General features: G+C 46.9%; 1 protein-coding gene and 1 long non-coding RNA gene across 3 annotated transcripts in view; one reads left to right on the forward strand and one right to left on the reverse strand.

The window, feature by feature from the left end:
* The window catches only part of LOC134346666 (zinc-binding protein A33-like), a 39751-nt gene extending 27742 nt beyond the window's left edge, over positions 1-12009 (reverse strand). Inside the window, exon 1 of the mRNA XM_063048160.1 lies at positions 11611-12009. Within this exon, the coding sequence (XP_062904230.1) occupies positions 11611-12009 (399 nt within the window). The remainder of the gene's footprint in view (positions 1-11610) is intronic.
* The window catches only part of LOC134346675 (uncharacterized), a 55397-nt gene that overhangs the window by 6793 nt on the left and 23170 nt on the right, over positions 1-25434 (forward strand). For both annotated transcript variants that reach the window (XR_010017985.1, XR_010017986.1), the window contains exon 2: positions 3809-4088. This is a non-coding gene — a long non-coding RNA (uncharacterized LOC134346675). The remainder of the gene's footprint in view (positions 1-3808; positions 4089-25434) is intronic.

Consider the following 25434-nt stretch of genomic DNA (forward strand, 5'->3'; position numbering starts at 1 on the left):
GTCACCACAACAGGGACAGAGTTCCCCTTGTCCTCACCTACCACCCCACCAGCCTCTGGATCCAGCACATTATCCTCTGCAACTTCCGCCTCCTTCAACAGGACCCCACCACTAAGCACATCTTTCCCTCTCCACCCTTCTCCGCCTTCCGCAGGGATCGTTCCCTCCGTGATACCCTGGTCCACACATCCCTCCCCATGGATCTCCCACCCGGCACTTAACCCTGTAAGCGCAAGTGCTACACCTGTCCCTACACCTCCTCTCTTGCCACCATTCAGGGCCCCAAACAGTTCTTCCAGGTGAGGCAACACTGCACTTGTGAGACTGTTGGCGTCATCTATTGCATCCGGTGCTCCCGGTGCGGCCTACCCTACATCGGTGAAACCCAACACAGATTGGGGGACCACTTCGTCGAGCACCTCCGCTCCGTCCGCCACAACAAACAGGATCTCCCGGTAGCCACCCACTTCACCTCTGCTTCACATTCCCATTCGGATATGTCCGTACATGGCCTCCTCTATTGCCATGATGAGGCCAAACTCAGGTTGGAGGAGCAACACCTCATATACCGTCTGGGTAGTCTCCAGCCCCTTGGCATGAACATTGAATTCTCCAACTTCCGGTAATTCCCTCCCCCTCCCTTCCCCCATCCCAGTTTCACTCTGCCCTCTCCCCCAGCTGCCTATCACCTCCCTCATGGTCCCGCCTCCTTCTACTACCCATTGTGTTTTCCCCTATTCCTTCTTCACCTTTCCTGCCTATCACCTCCCTGCCTCCCCTCCCCCACCCCTTGATCTTTCCCCTTACTGGTTTTTCACCTGGAACCTACCAGCCTTCTCCTTCCGACCCTCCCCTCATCTTCTTTACAGGGCCCCTGCCCCCTCCCTCTTCAGTCCTGCCAAAGGGTCTCGGCCCGAAACGTTGACTTATCGTTTCCACGGATACTGCCCAACCTGCTGAGTTCCTCCAGCGTGTTGTGCGTGATGCTTTGACCCCAGCATCTGCAGAGTATTTTGTGTTTAGAACACCTCACTCATTTGAAAAGTCATCCTGGATCCACATCTGATCTTCCACCAGGTGTCCAGAACGAATTCATCCACATGACGGCATCCACTGTTCGCCAGAGTTTACTGAGAAGCATTCGTAAAGCCAAGTACTATGGTCTCATGTTCGACTCAACTCCTGATCAGGCACACCATGAGCAGATGTCAGAAGTAGTGAAGTATGTGGAAGTTGATTTTGAGAGGAAAACAGTCCGTGTTAGAGTCCTTCCTTGGTTTTATCCAGATAAGCCAGAAGGATGCTGAGAGCTTGGTTGAAGACATCTTGAAACAGCTAGAGAAGGACGAAATGGAGCTACAAGTTTGTTGGTCATAGTGCTATGACAATGCTGCTGTGATGGCTGGACACAGAAGTGGTGTTCATCAAAGAATAAGTGAGAAAAACAACCTGGCAGTATTTGTGAATTGCGACAGTCACTCACTGAACTTGATGGGTGTACTTGCAGCCAAGCAGGATACAATGATGATCATGTTTTTTGGAACCATGAAGCTCTCTATGTGTTTTTCTCTCGTTCAAAATAACACTGGGAAAAACTCAAAAACGCCGTGCCTGTGGTTGTTAAGTCAGAGTCGGAAACCAGGTGGAGTGCAAGGACAGAAGCAGTGAAGCTCATCAACAAGTACCTTGAGGAGATGCTTCAAGTTCTCCAGGACATTATAGACAATGAAAACGAGACCAGTGAAACAAGAAGTGATGCAAGTCAGCTGGACAACCGCATGTTGAGTTACTATTTTCTGATTTTGCTAGGATTTTGGAACAAAGTACTCATTCGCATCGACCGTATTCAAAAGAGGCTGCAGGATCCGAGAATGAACCTCCACGATGTGCCCTGGATTTGAAAGCCCTCCGAGATCATTTTTATGATGAAAGAGAAGTGTTGGACAGTAAGTCACTCGAAGAAGGAGTTGGTCTCTGTGAAGAATAGAATATTGAAGTTGAAAGACATCAGAGATGAAAGAAACGAATGGCTGATGAGAACTCGAGAGATGCTGGGTTAACAGCTAAGGAGGAAATGGAAAGAGCCATGAAGGGAACACTCGACAGTCTTCACAGAGAAATGGAAGAAAGATTTGCTCCTTTTCATGACACTGATCCCAAGTTTGGGTTCCTTCTTGATGTCGAGGGACTGTGTTACGGCACCAACAGTAACGACCTAAAGAAGAAGTGCGAAAATTTGGGTGAATTGTGCAGCTCTGATGTCGATGGACAGCAGCAATATGAAGAAATTTTGGATTGCAGAATGTTTGTATCAAGGCAGGTCAACATGAAAATATCAAGACCTGAAGAACTTCTTGAATTTATTGTTCAGTATGGAGATGAGAGCATCTTCCCCAATCTTCGCATTGCTGTTCAGATAATGCTAACCATCGCAGTTTCCATCGCCAGCTGTGAGGGATCATTCAGCAAGTTAAATCTAATACTTTCATATTTGAGAGCCTCCATGGGTCAAGGCAGACTCTGTGATTTTGCTCTGCTAAGTGTAGAAAGAGAAGAAACCGAAAAAACTGACTTTGGTCACATCATAGAGCAATTTGCATCAGTGAAAGCAAGGAAGGTGCAGTAATAATTTTCATGTAGTGCCACAATTTGTTAATTAAAAGATTAACAAGCTTGACTTGTATTTTTGAGCTAATATTATGGTAAAGTTATCTAAAAGATGGGTGTCAGATGTTTGGACAGGGGCGCAAATTCAGTGCTTGCCATAGGCGCTATTTTCCGTAGATACGCCTCTGCAGTGGCAGATGCTTGTTTTTTTGGCAGCGGAGGGAGGGGGGGATTGTTGCTCGCTGCCACTTACGCACGAGAGGAAGGGGTGCTGGGGGTCTTTGGGGTTTTAACATTTAACTGTCATTCATTCTTTAGGGACACGCCTCTGTTTTCGTGGACGGTTGCGAAGAAAAAGCATTTTAGGATGTATATTGTATACATTTCTCTGACATTAAAATGTACCTACTGAATCCTTTGCAATTCAGCCTGTGGTGCACTGCTCAACTTAAAGTGTCTATCTGGAGTGGGATGAGAACGAACAGCCATCTGAACCGTCCCTGGCAACCACGACTGAGGCACAGCTGTCAGGAAAGGAACTGAGAACCGGAAATGCTACCCAAAAACTTCCTCCAACTGAGATTCCTTTTGCTCTGACATCAGCAAATGTCTGATACGCCCAGCAGGATGCACAACAGCTGTCGACTTTTTCTGGATTGGGGAAGAGTTGAGAGTGGAATTAACGTTCTGTTGCAATGGCGGAGAGAAGGAGAGGGATGGTGCCAACATGGTCACCAGCAGGATCAAGAACAGAGAGTTCCCTTCAGCAATTCGGTTCTTGAACCAGCTGAGAAAACCATAATCACTACAGTTTAGCAGCACGCTGACTTTGATCACTTTGCACTAACATGGGGATTTTTAGAATTCTAATTATGTCCTTTCTCATAAAAATTGTGGTTAATTCATTTTTTTTTGTGAATGATAATTATACAATGTCTGTAATGCCGATGCAGACAAGTTTATCAATGTCATGCATGTACTTGTACATATTCCACTTTGAATTTGAATGAGAGAAGGGCAGGAGAGGATAAAGGATGCAGGAGGAATTAACTTCATCTCATGCTCTCCATATTTATTGTTTAATTATTTATTATTATTATTTTCTCTCTTTTGTACTTGCACAGTTTTTGCACATTGGTTGTTCGTCTGCCCTGTTGGGTGTGGTCTTTCATTGACTCTTTTATTGTTCTTGGACTTACAGAGTGTTACCGCAAGAAAACAAATCGCAGGCTGACAGATGTGGACTTTGATAATAAATTTACTTTGGACTTTGAACTTCTCCCAAGAGAAAAGTCAAGCAATCAGTGTAATGGGAGACCATGTTCTCGTCACCCCTTTTGGATGTGGTCAAAAACGCCCTGTACGTTCATCGTCAGTCCTGTCAGAGCTCTGGGCTCTGGAATCTGTGGGTCTGGACACAGGCAAGAATGAGCTACAGCTACTATTTGGAGAAGAAGATCAAAGAGATTAAATGTTCAAAGGTGAGCTTTACATGTTAGATGTACATTGAGACATTCTGTAAAATGCATTGCTCTATGTCAATGACCAATGTTCTCTGAGGATTGTACTGGGGAGAGACTGCAGGCTTCACCGTGATTCTGGCACCAGTGTAGCATGCGCACAGCTCACGAACATTAACCATACGTTAGGGAGACTGGAGAATGAGGAGGAAACCCCTGCAGCCATGGGGAGAACATACAAACTCCCCGTGACTGCGGCAGGAATCAAACTCTGATTAAAGATTGCTAGCATTGTGATGGCATTACAGTCTCCATGAGGCTACGAAACCTAGATCCATTTTTGCTCACCGTAGACACCCCTGACCTGCTGAGTGCTTCCAGCATTCTGCATAGGTCTTCTGCAATTCCCTAATTTATGGAAGGTACATCTTCCTGGAAAATGTTACATTAAATAGTCTTTCATAAATCAGAATGGCGCAGTGCAAGGGTGCACAATATACCTACTGTGTCACAGGGTGACTACACAAAAAAAATCACTAGCTTTGAGATCCTGAGCTCATGAAAAGTGCTACGCAATAATCCTTGCCGTATACTGCATCGATTTCATTGCAAGTATTTATTTCTCTGCTGCTATATTTTTTCTCATCTCATTGATTCCACTCGCAATGGCAAACAAATATGCAAGGTGCAAGAAAAGGCTATTCAGCCCCTCAAGCTTGCCCCACTGCCCTGTCTGATAATGGCTGATCTGCCCCAGGCCTCGGCTCCTCTTCACCGCCTGTTCCTGGTTAATTCGGAAACCAGCCAGAACTGGTAACTGGAGTTACTGTCAGTGGTCTCATAACTTACGTCTACTCTTCTTTCAGAAGTTTGCAAGGAGCCAGAAGATAACAGGTGAGATGCTGTGCTAAAGGAGCCAGCCAGCACTAAATGGGTACTATGGTCTTCCGTGTTGTAGCCACTCCACAATTCCACAGTCCTACCTGGGACTGTAAGCTAAAGCACAACAGCTTCTGCAGATCAGGAGATCCAGAATAACACGCAGAAAATGCCGGAGGAACTTAGCAGGTCAGGCAGCATCTGTGAACAGTCGATGTCTCAGGCCGAGACCTTTCATAAGGACTGGAGGAGGGGAAGAAGCCAGAATCAGAATGTTGCTGGGGGGGGGTGTGAAAATACATGCTGGAAGGTGATTGGTGAAGGAGCACATGACTGAACGTTCAGAGAGCAGCAGAGATCTCAGAGGGTCTTCCAGTCCTGATGCAGAGCCTCAGCCTGAAGCGTTGACTATCCCTCTCCATAGAAGCTACCTAACCTGCTGAGTTCCTCAGCACTGTGTGTGTGTTCCTGTGGGAATGTAATCTGAAGTTTCAGCAGAGCCTCTTCTACCACACACTTGAGTGTCTACAGTATATGGACTGCGAGAAAGGCAATTTGCAGAAGCAAAAGCAAGAGCGTTAGTATGGCTTAACGTTCAACTGAAATACCACAGGAATAAATATACTCGTTTATTTTTGACTTGATGAAAGGTCTGAGACGATGTGTTTGGAGAGGTCGTGCTCTTCTCCATTCAAAGGGTTTTGCTCTAAATTTGTAAGCTATCACAGACACTCAGCTGAAGCAGATATCCTGAAGCTCGATTCGTAACAAAAGAACATTATAGTTATTGAGTTTAAATAACTTGTTAACAGAACAGGTGGTACTTTTTGTAACTTGAGTATGTGGGGAGCTGATGGAAAGCATTGTACTGCATGGTGGTCCTATCTAGAACATAGAACAGTACAGCACAGGAAAGGCTCTGTAGTGAGTGGTGATAAGCTGAACTAATTAAATTAGTAATTAGACGTCGAACTAAGCCAATCCCTTGTGGCTACACACTGTCCGTACTCCTTCATTTTTGCACATTCATGCGTCTTTGTAAGACCCCTTAAATATCTCTGTAGCATCTGCCTCCACCACCATCCCTGGCAGCACGTTCAAGGCACCACTCGGCCTACACAAAAATCCTTGCCCCATCTACCACACTCGCCTTAAATGCATGCCCTGTCGTGTTAGACATGTTGACCTTGGATACCAGCTGCCCACTCTATCTATGCCTCTGATGATCTTATAAATCTCTGTCTCTATCCCCTTAGCCACTGGCATACCAGAGAAAGCGACGCAAGTTTGTCCAACTTCTTCTTACAGCTCATCACCTCTAATCCAAGCTTCCTCATTGAGCTTTAATAGGGCATCCAGGTTGGAATGCAATACTCCACGTCTTCCTGAACCTGATCGATATAAAGCTTGATGATACAAAGAAAACTTGATCTGCATGTCTTCTTTAATTATTCCCCCCCCCCCTTACCTTAAGGCTGTGCCCTCTAGAATTTGACATTTGTCTCCATAAATGCCTCTCATAATCTGACAGGTTCTCCCCTCGGGCTTCAAAGCTGCAGAGAGTTGTAGAGTGAGCCAGCTCCATTGTGGGTGCGATGGACTTCTTCTATCAAGGACATCTTCAAAAGGTGATGTCTCAAAAAAGCGACGTCCATCATTAAGGTCGCTCACCACCTGGGAAATGCCTTCTTCTCATTTTACTATCAGGAAGGTGGTACAGGAGCCTGAAAGGACATTGTAGGAACTGCTTCTTCTCCTCTGCCATCAGATTTATGAACAGCTCATGAACCCGTGAACAGCACCTCACAATTTTGCTGTCTTTACATTATATTTATGTATATCTTAATGTAACTTACAGTATTTCATATATTGCATTGTATTGCTGCTGCAAAACAACAAATCTCATGACATATCAGTGTTGAGAAACCTGCTTCTCATTTCAGAGAAAAATGTCAATAATTTGTCCAACCTCTAATCCAGGAAACATCCTGGTAAGTCTCTTCTGCCCCCTCTCCAAAGCCCACAATTCATTTCATAGTCATAGTCATACTTTATTGATCCCGGGGGAAACTGGTTTTCATTACAGTTGCACCATAAATAATAAATGGTAATAAAACCATAAATAATTAAATAGTAATATGTAAATTATACCAGGAAATAAGTCCAGGACCAGCCTATTGGCCACAAAAATAATAAAGTTTGATGGCCACAGGCAGGAATGACTCCCTATGACGCTCTGTGCTGCATCTTGGTGGAAATGGCGTAAGCAGAACTCAGTGCAATACTCTTGTGTGATATCAACCAAAAGTGTCCGCAGCCTGAGGTGGTGAGTTGGAGTCTGAGTTTTGGACACTGGAACACAACTGGGAAACTTCCCCCACCTGCTGGGCACTGGTTAGTCGTATTGGGTTATTATTGTCACACATACCAAGATACAGAGAAAAGGTTGTCATGCATTCTGTTCATACAGATCAAATCATTACACAGTGCATTGAGGTAGAACAAGCCTTGGGAGAGGGCAGAAGGGAGAATGTCCATGGTGGATGGGGTCTTTGATTATGCTGGATTCTTCACTGAGGCAGCAAGAAGCATTGAGACAGCACCCATAAAGGGAATACTGGTTTATGTGGTGTGATGGGTGAGCCACAGTTGGCAGGACGAACCCTCGTTCCACTCGCAGACTGAGTTCAAGGGGCAGTTAGCCCAGATGTAGGCACAGTGCTGGTACATGACCCAGTCTGTGAATTGAGGAATGGGGCCCATGACTCAATGAGGGAGCTACATACCAGGCTGCAGTGTCACAGGGAGCAGTGCCTCTTGCTCGGCAAGCAGGGTGGCAGAAGAGGAGGAGCCAATGCCTCACGGTCCTGGCAACGCTGGTTCGATCCCAGCCTCTGGGTGTGGAGTCTGCACATTCTCCCTGTGACCACTGGGACTTCCCTCCAGTTGCTCCAGTTCCCTCTGAGATGTTAGTCAGTCGGTTGATTGGCTGCTGTAAATTGTCCCTTAGCATCTAGATTGTTTGGGGGTCAGTTAATGGGAATATGGGGAGAATGAAATGGGATTAACATAAAAACAGATACTTGATGCTCAACAAGGACTCAATAAGCTGAAGGGCTCACTTTCATGTTCAACACCCCTATGGAGCTTTGACTAAATGTGGTACAGATCAGAATCGGGTAGACAATATATTGTGAAAATTTACAGCAGCAGTACAGTGCGAGACATAAAAAGACTGCTATAAACACAAGATTCTGCAGATGCTGGAACTACAGGATAACACACATAAAATGCTGGAAGAACTCTGCAGGTCAGGCAGCATCAATGGAAAGGAATAAAGAGTCGACGTTTTGGTCTGAAACCCTTGAGACAGGAGTCCTGATGAAGGGTCTCAGCCCAAAACATCGACTCTTTATTCCTTTGCATTGATACTGCCTGACCTGCTGAGTTCTTCCAGCACTTTGAGTGTCTAAAGAGTTACTGTAAGTTACAATAAGAAATTTTTTAAAAAAGTGTGATTTCCAGCAACTGCAGAATCTCGTGCGTTTGTGATCTGCAAAATAGTAAAGCAGTGTTCGTGGGTTAACGGGCATTCCAGAATCCGATAGCAGAGGGGAAGAAGCTGTTACTAAAAAGTTAAGTGTGTGTCCTCAGGCTCCTGTATTTCCTCCCTGATGGTAGCAGTGAGAGAAAGGCACGCCCTGTATGGTGGGGTCCTTAATCACGGGTGCTCCTTATTGATGCATCGCCTTTTCAATAACTCCTCAATGGTAAAATATAGTCATCAGTTAAAGGATTTCCTGTGCTGGGCATTGCTTGTCATGTATTTCCTGTTGGTCTTCCAGTTCCACCACAGCAGACCAGTCCTGGTTTCTCGCCTTCCCTCCAGCTGCATCAAACCTTGCACGTTGTCCAGTCCCACTGATCCCTCCTCCCACTCCTCACTGTCTCTTGCACCTGCTCTGAAGCGAAAGGCCATTCAACCCATCCTGTCTGTGCCAGCTCCCGGAAGGGCAATTCCAACCACCCCAATCACTGACCAATACCCCTGCAACTTATTTCCCCTAAAGGCTCCCACTCAACTCCCACCCTGATTCTCCTCCCTCCCATGATTAGCAGTGGCTGATTAACCTACGCCCTGGTCACTGCTGATGTCACACAGTGGTCAGGGCTGATCCTGTACTGATAGGATATCTCTTCTAAAATTCAGCCTCATTGTTCAGAAGCATAGACATAGAAAACCTACAGCACAATACAGGCCCTTCGACCCACAAAGTTGTGCCAAACATGTCCTTACCTTAGAAATCACCAGGCTTACCCATAGCCCTCTATTTTTCTAAGCTCCATGTACCTATCCAAAAGTCTCCGAAAAGACACTGTCGTATCCGCCTCCACCACCATTGCTGGCAGCCCATTCCATTCCCTCACCACTCTCCGAGTAAAAAACTTACCTGACATCTCCTCTGTACCTACTCCCTAGCATCTTAAACCTGTGTCCTCTTGTGGAAACTGTTTCACACCTGGGAAAAAGCCTCTGACTATCCACACGATCAATGCCTCTCATCATCTTATACACCTCTATCAGGTCACCTCTCATCCTCTTTTCTAAGAGGCAGTGGCTCTCACATTCCCACCTGTCCTCGTGCTGAGCAGAGAGTTGTAGACACAGCTCTAAACAAAAATCAGCCTCAGAAACCAGCCTCCCCTCCATGGACTCTTGTCTACACTTCTCACTGCCTTGGTAAGGCAGCCAGCATAGTCAAGGTCCCCACCCACCCTGTGACATTTTCACTTCTCTCCTCTTCCATTGGGCAGAAAATACAAAAGCCTGAAAGCACATACCACTATGCTCAAGGACAACTCCTTCCCACTCTTAAAAGACTATTAAATATTTCCCTAGTATGATAGGTTGGAGTCTTGACCTCACAATCTACCTTGCACCTTATTGTCCACCTGGATTGCATTTTCTCTGTCCTTGTTACACTTCATCCTGCATTCTGCTATTGTTTTAGCTTTGTGCTACCTCAATACACCGTGTAATGATCTGATCGGCGTGAGCCCGTGTGCAAGGCAAGTTTTTCACCGTACCTCTGTGCATGCGTACCCTCACAATCGATTCAATTCGCCACCCAGGACATGGCCTCCTCTCATTGTACTGTCAGGAAGGAGGTACAGAAGCCTGAAGGCTCGCATACAGTGATTCAGGAACAGCTCCTTCCCCTCCGCCATCTGTTCTCTAAATGAACACTACCTCACTACTTACTATTTCCACTTTCGCACGACTTACTTAATTTAACTATTCAATATACATAAACTTACCGTAATTACACTTTTTTTCTTGTTTGTATTGCATGGTATTGTTGCCACAAAGTTAACAAATTTCACCAACATATGCCAGTGATATTAAACCTGATGCCCATGTCACAATGATAAACCAACATCAAGTCCATGTAGCAAAATTATCTTTGTTGGCCTGTCCCTTCCTCACCTCCTTCTTTGTGCCATTTCTCCATAGCTCACAATTCCCCGATCTTTCCAATACTCATCCCTTTTCTTTTTGAACTTTCACAAAGGTTTACCTTCCACACCGCACTGGGGCAGACAGTTCCAGAGATTCACTACCTTCACCTCAGCTTTAAATGAAAATCTACGAACCTTGTCCCCCCACCCCCCAACCCGCCCCCGTTTGAACCACTTTCACTGTGGACACATCTTGCTTTCTTCCTTCTCAAGCCCCATTTGGATCTTATGCAACTGAATAAGTTCGCTCCTCATCTGATAAAACTCCAAAAAATACAGGTCTGATTTTGTTGGCCACTTGTGACAATACCTGCCCTCTAACCTCTTCCAGTGTGTGCACACGATCACCTGGATCCCTCTGCACTTCATGTATTTGCAATAATCTCTCCTTTTAGAAATAAGCTGCCTTTAGATATCCGTGTGTCCATGAGCCTAACAGGCAGGAGGCCCACAGGTGGCCTGTCTTGGGGTTAAAGGACAGGGGCTGGGTGGGAGGGAGGAAAGGGGTTTCTTTTGTTGCTGCTGTTCTGCTGAACATTGTGGGTCTGCTATGTTGGCGCCCAAACCTGTGGCGACACTTGTGAGCTTTCCCCCAGCGCAGCATTAGATTGTGTTGGTTCTTCGTGCAAGCGGTTTCATTTCTGTTGGTTTCTATGATAAATAAAATCCCAATATGAATACGGATTCCTCTTGTCAAAGGGCAGGGCCCCGGGATTTCAGAGTCCAAATGTCCTCAGCTCTGCATGCCCTCTCATCTAGTTTCGTGTCGTTCGGCAAACGTGGGCACTTTACAGCTGGTCACTGTTAACAGACAGGAAATCCCCACACCTCTGTCTCCATGGCAACAGCCACAGGGGGTACACCACTGTCTCCATACGCATACCACACCGCTTCGGGAAAAGATCACCAACACTGAGTTCTCAGTCTGGAGCTCCCTCCCGAACAATACCATGAAGGCCACTTGGCCCCTTTCTTTCCCCCTCACTACCTCCACCTTCTTAGGCACAGTCAGGGACGTGGATCAAATACGAGCCTTGCCAGTGACCCCCATGTCCCTGACAACAAACAAAAGCACAAGCTCCTTCTGGTTCCGGAGTAACCCCGAAGCTTTGGCAAGCTACCTCTGAGATCCAAGTCTCCCTACCTGGCAGAAGGTGTAGGCTTCCTCCGGAGGCATTAGGGATTTCCTTCCATCCGGATCCTGTGCCAGGCAGCTGGGACACACCAGTGCAAGATCCTTGCGGCAGAAGAGCATTGGCTGTGCCCAGTGGGAAGGGCACCTCTGTCCAGTCACCGCAGGTTCCGGGTCCAGTCGCAGGACACCCAGGCTGGTCACCAAGGTGGCCAGCAGCTGATTAGTCTTCAGCTCCCTCCTGGGGAACGTCTGGCCACACTGAGGGCACAGGACGGTGTCCTCCTGGCCGGCCCACAGCCCCAGGACGCAGGGTCTGCAGAAGTTGTGTCCGCAGTCCAGGGTCACGGGCTCAATGTAGGTCTGCATGCAGACACCACAGCACAAGGTCTGGCTCAATCTTTCAGCCATTTGCCCCTCTTGCTGCAGCTCCTCTTCAATTTAACCACACCGCACTCGTCCAGGACTGTATTTTTAGATGCTTCACTTCCTGCTTTCAGTATTACAGTTCAACGGGGTGCTCAGTGATACAGCGCGCAAAGGGAACCCTCTGGGCCAATCAGTTATCAAGTGTTTCAGCTGAGGGCAGTAAGCTGGGGAACAAAATGCACATCTGGCCAAAGCACCCAGCACACGGAGGATCCTTCAGTACTATCCCGTCACACACTCCTAGGGCAAGGACAGCACAGAGTGAAGCTCCCTCCACACTGTCCCGTCACACACTCCCAGGGCAGGGACAGCACAGATTAAACACAGAGTGAAGCTCCGTCCACACTGTCCCATCACACACTCCCAGGGCAGGGACTGCATGGGATAGACACAGAGTGAAGCTCCCTCCACACTGTCCCATCACACACTCCCAGGGCAAGGACAGCACAGATTAAACACAGAGTGAAGCTCCCTCCACACTGTCCCATCACATATTCCCAGGGCAGGGACTGCATGGATTGGACACAGAGTGAAGCTCCCTCCACACTGTCCCTCACACACTCCCTGGGCAGAGACAGCACAGATTAAACACAGAGTGAAGCTCCCTCCACACTGTCCCATCACACACTCCCAGGGCAGGGACTGCATGGGTTAGACACAGAGTGAAGCTCCCTCCACACTGTCCCATCACACACTCCCAGGGCAGGGACTGCACAGGTTAAACACAAAGTGAAGCTTCCTCCACACTGTCCCGTCACACACTCCCAGGGCAAGGACAGCACAGGTTAAACACAGAGTGAAGCTCCCTCCACACTGTCCCATCACACACTCCCAGGGCAGGGACTTCATGGATTGGACACAGAGTGAAGCTCTCTCCACACTGTCCCGTCACACACTCCCAGGGCAAGGACTGCATGGATTGGACACAGAGTGAAGCTACCTCCACACTGTCCCGTCACACACTCCCAGGGCAGGGACTGCATGGATTGGACACAGAGTGAAGCTCCCTCCACACTGTCCCTCACGCACTCCCTGGGCAGAGACGGTACGGGTTAGACACAGAGTGAAGTTCCTTCTGCACTTTCCTGTCACACTGTCCCTGGATAGAGACAACATGGGTTAGAAATGAAGAACAGTGTATGATAAGATACAAGGAGGTAAGATTATAAGATTAACTTTATTTTTCACATTGTAACATACAGCAAAATACATTGTTTGCATCACATGAAATCAGTGAGGATTTACTGGCAGCCCTCAAGTGTCACCATGCTTCTGACATCAATGTGGCCTGCCCACAACTCACTGTTCCCTGACTGTACATCTTTGGACTGTGGGAGGAAACCAGAACACTCAGAGGAAACTCACATGGTCATAAATTCCCTCCACACCGGGGGTTCCCAACCACATTTTTATGCTTTGGAGCCTCACCATTAACCAAGGCGTCCATGGACCACAGTTTGGGAACCCCTGCTCTATACAGTCCCATTACCCTCTGCTGGGGCAGGGAGAGGCACAGACTGAAGTTCCTTTCTCACTGCCTCATCACACACTCTCAGAGCAGGGACAGCATGGGCTGAACAAAGAGTGAAGTTCCTTCTACACCGTCCCACCACACTCTCCCGGAACAGGGACAGCACTTCCTCCCTCTCTGCCGAGGATGTATGGTTCCTTAAGGTTGTTACAGCCGGGAGTGGTAGTGGGGACAAGCTCCCACTGCCTATTAAATGATCACAATGGTGTACGACCCAATAGCCTCTGACAACCAAGTCCAGCTCCTGACCTTCACATGTGGCTTAGCTACTAAGACAGTGGAGCCATTTCTACTGACAGGAGAAGGGGTAAAGGTGTCTTAAAGCCAGTGGCTTCGGGCAGATGGGGCTTGTTAGCTGTGGTTGGCAGCAGATCTAAGAGAAGGAAAACTCGGATCTCAAACCTCCGCTGGCTTGCGGCCATACCCACTTATGGGGAAGGCTTCAGGAGTAAACCCCAGGGAAAAGTCTGGAGCTGGAGTCCCTAAGGCAGTCCTGTGTTGAGCTCAATGCTGACTGACAACTCCTGTGATGCTACTGGTGCCAAACCGTATTGGTCTCTGCTGTTCCTTTGGGTTCATCAGATGCGTGGAGAGGGGGAGTTTGCTACATGGGCAACAGCTTGCTCTCCATATTGTACTGCCCAGGCTTGCATATCTAGACAGCTAAGACGCAACGTCCATGGTTGACCATGACCAATAGAGACCTCATCTCATTTCGCGTCATCTCCTAAGGCATGTCCATGTCCCAGTGTCCCTGGAGAGAGTGAGAGAGTGTCTGTTGGTACATTGGAGGCCTTCTAGGACCAGTAGGTCCTCAGGGGCTGGTGTGCATCCTGGATATGGAAGGTAATGGTTTAACGTTATGTTTACATTTAATGTAGTAAAATGGAACCTCGAGAGTCCACCTAAACCAAGAGCAAGTTTGGATGAATCTAAGCATACTCTGAATCCTTTGAATCATTGGGATGTGGGAGGACATAGGAGCAGAATTAGGCTATTCGGTTCACTGTCCACTCTGCCATTCCATCATGGCTGATCGATTGTCCCTCTCAGCTCTATTCTCCTGCCTTCCCCCCTTACTAATCAACAAACCTTTCAACCTCAGCAGTAAACACATCCATTGAAAAGCAGTGAGGAAACTGGTGTCATGAATCTTGTTGTTATGAAGCGGCAGTAGGTTCCAATACATAATAATACAATTTGTAAATTACTGTAAGTATATATATATATATATTAAAAAGTTAAATTAACTAAGTCGTGCAAAAAGAGAAAAAGTAGTGAGGTAGTATTCGTGGGTTAATGGGTCATCGTGCCCGACGCCGGCCCCCTAGGCCTGAATCGACGTAGTAGTAGTAGTTCATGGGTTCAATGTCCATTCAGAAGTCAGGTGGCAGAGGGGAAAGAAGCTGTTCCTGGATTGTTGAGTGTGTGCTTTCAGGCTTCATTGGCTTGAAGGTTCTGCATTGCACAAATCTTATGATATTTTGAAATAAAAAGTAAAATTACAAACCAAGACATTTGATGGAAATTCATTTGTGGGAAACAATATTTTGAACTGGGAGAATTTCCACTTGCAAAAGGAGTTGTCAGTGTACAGAGCCAATAGCACAGGCCTGTGAGACTAAATACCCGTAGAGAGAGCACTGATAGTCACATAGGCCGCTGCTCCTCTGTTACCCAGGCTCTCCTGCCTTCCTCTATGGATCTTAAATAGAAGCATTACAGCAGCTAGAAGCACATGTAAAGGCACAGTGAAGGAGTAAGAATGGTGATGGATTGATTCTCTTCAGGCAAGGCAGAGACTTCAGCTAAGATAGAGGTATAGCTTGATTTAAGAGTTAAATATATCACTTTATTTATTTAAAATAGACTTGTTCTGTAACTCTCTTCCCATTTTAGCTAATAGTGGTGAAGTTGAATGAATAAGAGTGTTTTATATTTTCTGGATGTCCTGGTTGTCTTTGTGAAGTGGATTGTACGTCTGAGGTACCATTCTGCTTGGGAAATGCGGTACTCAGTTAAAGCCACAGAAAGGATTGGATAATGCACAGGAAAGACCCTATCAAAGGAATGCTTAAGGTCTTGGTTGAACAGTATCGGAAGCTGAGTTGTATTCAGGGCTCGTTCCTTGTTATTCACTGTCTTCTCACCAGAGGGCAGCAGTGAGAAAGTAGGGAGTTGAGATGGGGGTGGAGCTTCAGGCGTTGGCTTTATTAACCGTTAAATATTCAGTACTAAACTAACTCTAGGTACTGTAGTGCTGATCTGAGAAGCATCTCGCCGACGCTGTCTCCGCAAAATCCTCCAAATTCCCTGAAAAGACAACGAATCCAATGTCAATGCCCCCCCCGCCGCCAACATCCCACGACTGAACGTCTATAGATGGGCCGTGGAAACCATTCTGGCTGGTTGGACCACGGCCTGGAATTCAAACTACAATGTACACAGGAACACAAGAGGCTACAGAGAGCACTGGTTCACTGATGCTATCTCAGGCAGGCGACCCCCACTATCCCAGGCCATGCCCTCTTCTCGACGCTGACATCAGGCAGGAGGTACGGGAGAGTGAAGGTTCACTCCTCAAGGTTCAGTAATAGCTTCTTCCCCGAACACTACCTCAGGCTGTTTCATTTTTTTCTCTCTCAATTTGCTCTACAGTCGTTATTCCATAGTCCCCGTAGGATGGCGGCGTGCTCAGACGCAGTGGCCCCTTGGGGTCCAAACAAAGGTGCATTTGTTCATCCTGTACATCTTTTTTTCACAATCGCAAATCACTGCTGGATACTAAGAACATCAAGTATTGCAGATATCCCACCAGCAAGTTGCTCGATAACTATGGAGCTGGACTTACTGCTTATCATCGTTGTGTTGTTGCCCGGACTTGTTGCGTACCGTTGCGCCGAGACGGTGTGCGATCCAACAAAGGTAGCGTTTTTGAGATGTTTTTATTGGGACTGCAAGACCCTGTTGGCCATTGGTAATGTAGAATACTGTACTGCAAAACCAGTTCATTGGTGAGACGGCGGAGCTGCGTTGCCTCAGTTGTGATGAGGACCAGGCTTCGGCCGCGAGGTCACCCTGGATGCAGCCGCTCAGGGGGAGAGCAGGGGCCTTTGCTGGGTTGGGGTCTGGTCCCTCCTGTCGGTGCTGCTCTCTGGTATTCGCTCGGTGCTGCACTCCAGTGTTCACTCAGTGCAAGGACAAACCGGACCGAAAAAAGGCGACACTTCACCTGTGAGTTTGCTGGTGTGATATACCGTGTCCGGTTCTCCCGATGTAGCCTTCTATATATTGGTGAGACCCGACGCAGATTGGGAGACTGCTTCGTTGAACAACTATGCTCTGTCCGCCAGAGAAAGCAGGATCTCCTAGTGGCCACACATTTTAATTCAACGTCCCATTCCCATTCCGATATGTCAATCCATGGCCTCCTCTACTGTCGAGATGAAGCCACGCTCAGGTTGGAGGAACAGCACCTTATATTCCGTCTGGGTAGCCTCCAACCTGATGGCATGAACATCGACTGCTCTAACTTCTGTTAATGCCCCTCCTCCCCTTCTTACCCCATCCCTAATTAATTTATTTATTTACTTATAATTTATTTTCCTCTCTTTCCTTTTCACAATAACTCCTTGCCTGTTCTCCATCTTCCTCTGGTGCTTTCCTCCTTTTTTCTTCCTAGGCCTTCTGTCCCATGATCCTTTCCCTTCTCCAGCCTTGTATCCCTTTTGCCAATCAACTTCCCAGCTCTTGGCTCCATCCCTCCCCCTCCTGTCTTCTCCTATCATTTTGGGTCTCCGCCTCCCCCTCCCACTTACAAATCTCTTACTATCTCTTATTTCCGTTAGTCCTGACGAAGGGTCCCAACCCGAAACGTGGACTGTACTTCTTCCTATAGATGCTGCCTGACCTGCTGCGTTCCACCAGCATTTTGTGTGTGTTGCAAGAAAATCTACAGTTTTGCCACTCAGAGACTTGTGCTGTATAATTTTTTCTTTGTGATGGTATGTGTTTCTGAAATTGTAATCATGTGTGCTATTTGCACTGTGCTGTGTGCTGTTGGTAATTCGTTTTGCACCTTGGCCCTAGGGGAACACTTTTTTGTTTGCCTATATTCATGTATGTTTGAATTATAATTATACCTGAGCTTGAACTCGGTTTGCTCATTTTTGTGCGTTTAAGTTGTGTATAATTTATGTTAATTAAAGTTTATGTTAATTTATGTTTTTTCATGTATGTAATTGACTTCTTTGCTGCTGTAAAGGCTAATTTTCATAACATTTACATTCTGTGCTTCTAGTCCTATGACAATAAACTTGAACCTGTACTGAAGCCTTTGCTGTAGTTGACTCCATTGAGTGGGACACATCATTCTGTGTAATATCAGAGTCCCGAGATGATGTCTTGTTCTAGTCTGAACCAACCTGCAGTGAAAAAGCCTGCCTATACCCCTTATAATTTTGTTTACCTCTATAAGATCTCCCCTCATTGTTCCGCACTTTGGGAAATGAACTCCTAACCTATTCAACCTTTCCCAATAATTCAGTGTCCTCGAGGAGCACTCTATAGTCAGGGGAGCAGACAGAGGATTTTGTTGATGTGGGAAGGACACCCACATGGTTTGTTGCCTCCCGGGTGCCAGGGTCCAGGATGTCTCTGACCGGGTGCACGACATCCTGGTACGAGAGGGAAAGCAACCAGAAGTTGTGATACATGTTGTTACCAATGACATAGGCAGGAAGAGGGATGAGGTCCTGAAGTGTGAGTTTCGGGAACTAGGCAGAAGACTAAAGTACAGGGCTTCAAGGGTGGTGTTCTCAGGATTGCTGAAAGTGCTACGTGATAGTGATGATAAGAATTGGAGGACCTGGCAGTTGAATGCGTGGCTGAGGAGATGGTGCAGGGGGCAGGGTTTTAGATTTTTGGATCATTGGGATCTCTTCTGGGGAAGGTGGGACCTGTACAGATTGGATGGGTTGTACCTGAACTCGAGGGGGAGCAATATCCTTGCAGGTAGGTTTGCTAGCATGGTTCAGGAGGGTTTAAACTAACTTGCAAGGGGGATGGGACCCGAAGCGATAGAGCAGTGGAAGAAGTGCATGGCCAGATCTAACATGTAGAGAGGCTTTGAGGAAAGAGAAGCAGAATAAAGGGTGTAAAGGTAGTAAGGTAGAAGGGCTAAAGTGCGTGTACTTCAATGCAAGAAGCATCAGGAACAAAGGTGATGAACTGACAGCTTCAATACATACATGGAATTATGATGTCGTGGCCATTACAGAGACTTCGCTGGCACCAGGGCAGGAATGGATTCTCAATGTTCCTGGATTTCAGTGCTTTAAAAGGGATGGGGGCAGGGGGAAGGGGAGGAGAGGTGGCATTACTGGTCAGGGATACTATTACAGCTACAGAAAGGGTGGGTAATGTAGCAGGATCCTCTTTTGTCTCAGTACGGGTGGAAGTCAGGAACAGGAAGGGAGAAGTATTCTATAAGCCCCCTGGTAGCAGCAGAGATACAAGGAGCAGATTGGGAGGCAGATTTTGGAAAGGTGCAAAAATAACAGGGTTGTTGTCATGGGTGACTTTAACTTCCGTGATATTGATTAGCACCTGATTAGTTTCAAGGATTTAGATGGGGCAGAGTTTGCTAAGTGTGTCCAGGTCAGATTCCTGTCGCAGTATGTTGACAGGCCGACTTGTGGGAATGCCATACTAGATCGAGTACTAGGTAATGAACCCGGTCAGGTCACAGATCTCTCAGTGGGTGAGCATCTGGGGGACAGTGACCACCACTCCCTGGCCTTTAGCATTATCATGGAAAAGGATAGACTCACAGATGACAGGAAAATTTTAATTGGGGAAGGGCAAATTATGAGATAAAATTTTTGGTTAGGCCACACTTGGAGTACTGTGTCCAGTTCTGGTTGCCTCACTATAGGAAGGATGTGGAAGCATTGAAAAGGGTGAAGAGGAGATTTACCAGGATGCTGCCTGGTTTAGAGAGGGTGCATTATGATCAGAGATTAAGGGAGCTAGGGCTTTACTCTCTGGAGAGAAGGTGCATGTGAGGAGACATGATAGAGGTATACAAGATATTATGAGGAATAGATAGAGTGGATAGCCAGCGCCTCTTCCCCAGGGCACCACTGCTCAATACAAGAGGACATGGCTTTAAGGTAAGGGGTGGGAAGGGGGATATTAGAGGAAGGTTTTTTACTCAGAGGGTGGTTGGTGCATGGAATGCACTGCCTGAGTCAATGGTGGAAGCAGATACACTAGTGAAATTTAAGAGACTACTAGACAGGTATATGGAGGAATTTAAGGTGGGGGGTTATATGGGAGGCAGGGTTTGAGGGTCGGCACAACATTGTGGGCTGAAGGGCCTGTACTGTGCTGTACTATTCTATGTTCTAAGAAACGTAACCTCCACACTGACTGCTGGGAATCTCTAGCCCATGGCGGCAGTTAGTGGAAAGGAAATGCTTAAGATGGCACAGGGAATTTCTTGGCCAGGCACTGGGAATGTGCAGACTCCCTGCATAAGTGGCTGAAGCAGCCTCCCCACTGACTCAGGGAATCTTTGACCCACTGCTGCTGTTCTTGGAGAAGGAATGTTTGGGATGGAATTGATAACCCCAAGGCTAAGCATTAGAAATGTGCAGATATGTAATTGTGACACTATTGCAGCTCGGGCCATCAGAATTCTGAGTTGAATTCCGGCCATCCTCTGTCAGAGAGTTTGTACTTTCTTCTCGTGTGTTTGTGTGTTTGGGTTTCCTCTGTTTGCTCTGGTTTCCTCCCACAGTCCAAAGCTGTACTGGTTGGTAGGTTAGTTGGTGATTGTGAATTGTCCTTTGGTGAGGCTAGGGTTAAATCGGGGTTGCTGGGTGTCGTGGCTCGGGGGTCCAGAAGGGCCAGTTCCACGCTGTATCTCAATAAAATAAAAGAAAAGAAGTCAAATAAAATAATATTGGAGGTCATTTGGCCCATTCTCTCTGTACCAGCTCACAGATGCTAGTCCTTCTCTTATTTTATTTAACAATACGGTAGACACGGCCCTCTGGCCCTTCAAGCCACAGCAACCCACAACCCCGATTAACCCTAACCTAATCATGGGACAATTTTACCATGATCAATTAAAGTCTTTGGACTGTGGGAGGAAACCAGAGCTATGTATGCTCCTCATAATCTGGGCAAAACCCACGCATTCCACAGGACACAGAATGGTGCTGGAATTCAGCTCCAAACGATCTAAGCTGTAATAGTGTCATGCTGACTGCTATGTTACTGTAGCCACAGTTATTTATCCTCCCTCACATCCATTAAACTCATTGCAGGTTCTATCTCTCACCTACACCCTGGGGGGCAACCTAATAGCCAATTAACCTGCCAATCTGCTCGTGCTTGGGATGTGGGAGCACCTGAGGGAGCCCAATGTGTTCACAGAGGGAATGTGAGGAGTCTACGCTGACAGCAGCCGATGCCAGGATTGAACCTGGGTCACTGGTGCTGTGAGGCAGCATCTCTACCAACTGTGGCACGAGTCACCCCCTGTGCCTGTGGGTTCGATGTTAACACTGGTCACCAGAGGACTCATCAATGAAGAGTGGTTGGAAGTCTCCCAAGGGTATTTGGACAGGGACAGAGAAGGCATGGAGAGAGAGATGGGTGTAATACAGGCAAATGGGATTGGTGTAGATATATAGACATCAGGGGCAGGGTGAGGTAGTCCAAAGGGTCCATTTCCATGAGTCACCACACTTTAGGAAGGACTAGTGATAGTGTGAAAAAGGTTCACAGGAAGGTTACAAGGATTGGAGAGCTTGAGTTATTAGAGGTAGGACCTACTTGGTTTGTTTATTCTGAGCATAGCAGGCTGAGGGATGACATGACAGAAGTGTATAAAATTATGAGGGGCATTAATAGCTAGTGTTTGTTTCCCATGGTACAGTTATCTAAAAATACAGGGCATAAATTAAAGGAAAGAGGATTAATGCAGATTGGAGGAAAATACTTTACACGTAAAGGGTAGCTTGTATCTTGAGTAAACAGTCAATAGGAGGAGGGGTGGAGGCAAGAACGCTAGTAACATTTAGGGCAACACACTTAAAAGTTGCTGGTGGAACGCAGCAGGCCAGGCAGCATCTATAGGAAGAGGTACAGTCGATGTTTCGTGCCGAGACCCTTCGTCAGGACTGACTGAAAGAAGAGATAGTAAGAGATTTGAAAGTGGGAGGGGGAGGGGGAGATCTGAAATGATAGGAGAAGACAGGAGGGGGAGGGATGAAGCCAAGAGCTGGACAACTGATTGGCAAAAGGGATGTGAAAGGATCATGGGACGAGAGGTCTAGGGAGAAAGAAAGGGGGAGGGGGGAAGCCCAGAGGATGAGCAAGGAGTTTAGTGAGAGGGACAGAGGGAGAAAAAGAGAGAGAAAAAAAATAATATATACATAATAGTAATAAATAACGGATGGGGTACGAAGAGGAGGTGGAGCATTAACGGAAATTAGAGAAGTCGATGTTCATGCCATCAGGTTGGAGGCTACCCAGACGGAATATAAGGTGTTGTTCCTCCAACCTGAGTGTGGCTTCATCTTGACAGTAGAGGAGGCCATGGATAGACATATCAGAATGGGAATGGGACGTGGAATAAAAATGTGTGGCCACTGGGAGATACTGCTTTCTCTGGCGGACAGAGCGTAGGTGTTCAGCGAAACGGTCTCCCAGCCTGCATCGGGTCTCGCCAATATATAGAAGGCCGCACCGGACGCAGTATATCACCCCAGCCGACTCAGTGAAGTGTCACTTCACCTGGAAGGACTGTTTGGGGCCCTGAATGGTGGTGAGGGAGGAAGTGTAAGGGCATGTGTAGCACCTGTTCTGCTTACAAGGATAAGTGCCGGGAGGAAGATCGGTGGGAACATCTAAGGGACTCCTTGGCAGGTACTTGAATGGGTGGGACATGGAGGGATATCGAATTAATGCAGCAAGTTGCATTGAGAATGGATAGATATGACAGTCAGCACAGATGTGGTGGGCCGAAGGGCCTGGTTATACACTGGTCAACTCTATAACTGTGAGAATGTGCTAGCTCAGTGCTCCATCAGAGAAGAAGACCAAACAGGTCAGTAAAACAAAGGCCAGGATTCTGACTCTGAGTCATCCGTTCAAATCCCACCACTGCAGATTCAATGGATTACAAATCAGGCTTCAGAAGTGTCTCCAGTGGCAATGATGAAACCGTTGGAAGACTGAAGGCACCACGGCTCTGAGAAAAGGAATCTGACATGGTAACTTGTTCTGGTCTGACCCTTCCAGGGACACATTGACCCTGGTGAGCTCTTCACTCAGGCTCGATGGGGACTGGGCAGAATCTTAGATCCTTCTGCCATTGCAAGGGAAAGCTGAATGGGGAGATCACCTGGAGAGTTTACATGGAAGTAGTAAGTTTATCGAACACTGATCGGGCAAAAAATAGATTGAGACGTCCCTCGTGTGACCAATGCAGCACCAAGTGCTGCCATACCACACCATCAAACACATTTTCCCAACGCACTGTGTTCTGCATCCGCATGTTTACAATGAGGTAGACTTTTGCAAATATAATGATCACCTGTTTCCTGTGACTGAAGAAATACAATTTCCGGAGTATGAAGCCAATAGACTGCAGATGTGGTGAATTTATTGTTTTCAAAAAATTTATATTTTTAGCTCATATCTTTTTTTAGGTCATATCATTTTTGGATTTGGCAGTTGCCGAGGGAGATATGATTCCCCGGGGTCTCAGCACTGTGTTTGTAACGTGACTGTTGTTTATGTTTGTGCATGTCCACACCTGCGTGTTCATGTGTGTCTGTGTACTCTATACATGTTAATGGTAGAAGACTGGCTAACTGGCCAGAGGCAAAGTGTGGGAATAAAGGGGGCCACTTATGGCTGGCTGCCACAGGTTGGTTTTGGGACTGACTCTTTTTATACTATATGTCAGTAATTTGGATGATTTGGGGGTAAGGTATTGGTGTGGGTGGAGAATTGGTTAGCAGACAGGAAGCAAAGAGTGGGAATAAACGGGACCATTTCAGAATGGCAGGCGGTGACTAGTGGGATACCGCAAGGCTCAGTGCTGGGACCCCAGTTGTTTACAATATATATTAATGACTTGGATGAGGGAATTAAATGCAGCATCTCCAAGTTTGCGGATGACACGAAGCTGGGCAGCAGTGTTAGCTGTGAGGAGGATGCTAAGAGGATGCAGAGTGACTTGGATAGGTTGGGTGAGTGGGCAAATTCATGGCAGATGCAATTTAATGTGGATAAATGTGAAGTTATCCACTTTGGTGGCAAAAATAGGAAAACAGATTATTATCTGAATGGTGGCCGATTAGGAAAAGGGGAGGTGCAACGAGACCTGGGTGTCATTATACACCAGTCATTGAAAGTGGGCATGCAGGTACAGCAGGCGGTGAAAAAGGCGAATGGTATGCTGGCATTTATAGCGAGAGGATTCGAGTACAGGAGCAGGGAGGTACTACTGCAGTTGTACAGGGCCTTGGTGAGACCACACCTGGAGTATTGTGTGCAGTTTTGGTCCCCTAATCTGAGGAAAGACATCCTTGCCATAGAGGGAGTACAAAGAAGGTTCTCCAGATTGATTCCTGGGATGGCAGGACTTTCATATGAAGAAAGACTGGATGAACTGGGCTTGTACTCGTTGGAATTTAGAAGATTGAGGGGGGATCTGATTGAAACGTATAAGATCCTAAAGGGATTGGACAGGCTAGATGCAGGAAGATTGTTCCCGATGTTGGGGAAGTCCAGAACGAGGGGCCACAGTTTGAGGATAGAGGGGAAGCCTTTTAGGACCGAGATTAGGAAAAACTTCTTCACACAGAGAGTGGTGAATCTGTGGAATTCTCTGCCACAGGAAACAGTTGAGGCCAGTTCATTGGCTATATTTAAGAGGGAGTTAGATATGGCCCTTGTGGCTATGGGGATCAGGGGGTATGGAGGGAAGGCTGGGGCGGGGTTCTGAGTTGGATGATCAGCCATGATCATAATAAATGGCGGTGCAGGCTCGAAGGGCCGAATGGCCTACTCCTGCACCTATCTTCTATGTTTCTATGATGGAATAGATGGCTTTGTGGCCAAATGTGCAGATGATACGAAGGTAGGTGGAGGGTCAGGTAATGTTGAGGAAGCAGGGAGTGCAGATGGACTTAAACAGATGGGGAGAATGTGCAAAGAAGTAGCAGATGGAATGTCGGTTAGGAAAGCGTATGGTCATGAACTTTGGTAGAAGGAACAAAGTCGTAGACTATTTTCTGAATGGGGAGAACATTCAACACTCAGAGGTGCTAAGGGACTTGGGAATCCTCGTGTGGGATTCCCTAAAGGTTAACTTGCAGATTGAGTCAGTGGTGAGGAAGGCAAATGCACGTTAGCATTCATTGCTAGAGGACTAGAGTACAAAAGCAAGGGCGTAATGCTGAGGTGCTTGGGGTATTGTGACAGTTTTGTGCCCCTCATCTAAGAAAAGATGTGCTGCATTGCAGCAGGTCCAGAGGAGGTTCGTGAGAATGATCTTGGCAATGAAAGGGTTAGCGTATGAGGAGCATTTGATGGCTGTAGGCCTGTGTTTGTTGGAGTTTAGAAGAATGAAGGGAGATCTTATTGAAACCTATCAAACATTGAAAGACCGAGATACACTGAAATTGGAGAGGATGCTTCCTGTAGTGGGAGAGTCTAGGATCAGAGGGCACAGCCTCAGAACAGAGCACGGTTCCCAACCCTTTTTATGCCATGTGCCAATACCATTAAGCAAGAGGTTCTTGGGCGTCAGATTGGGAACCCCTGGGGTAGAGGGACGTTCATTTAGAACA

The sequence above is a fragment of the Mobula hypostoma genome, chromosome 5 (genome assembly GCF_963921235.1).
Source record: "Mobula hypostoma chromosome 5, sMobHyp1.1, whole genome shotgun sequence".
Classification (NCBI taxonomy): domain Eukaryota; kingdom Metazoa; phylum Chordata; class Chondrichthyes; order Myliobatiformes; family Myliobatidae; genus Mobula; species Mobula hypostoma.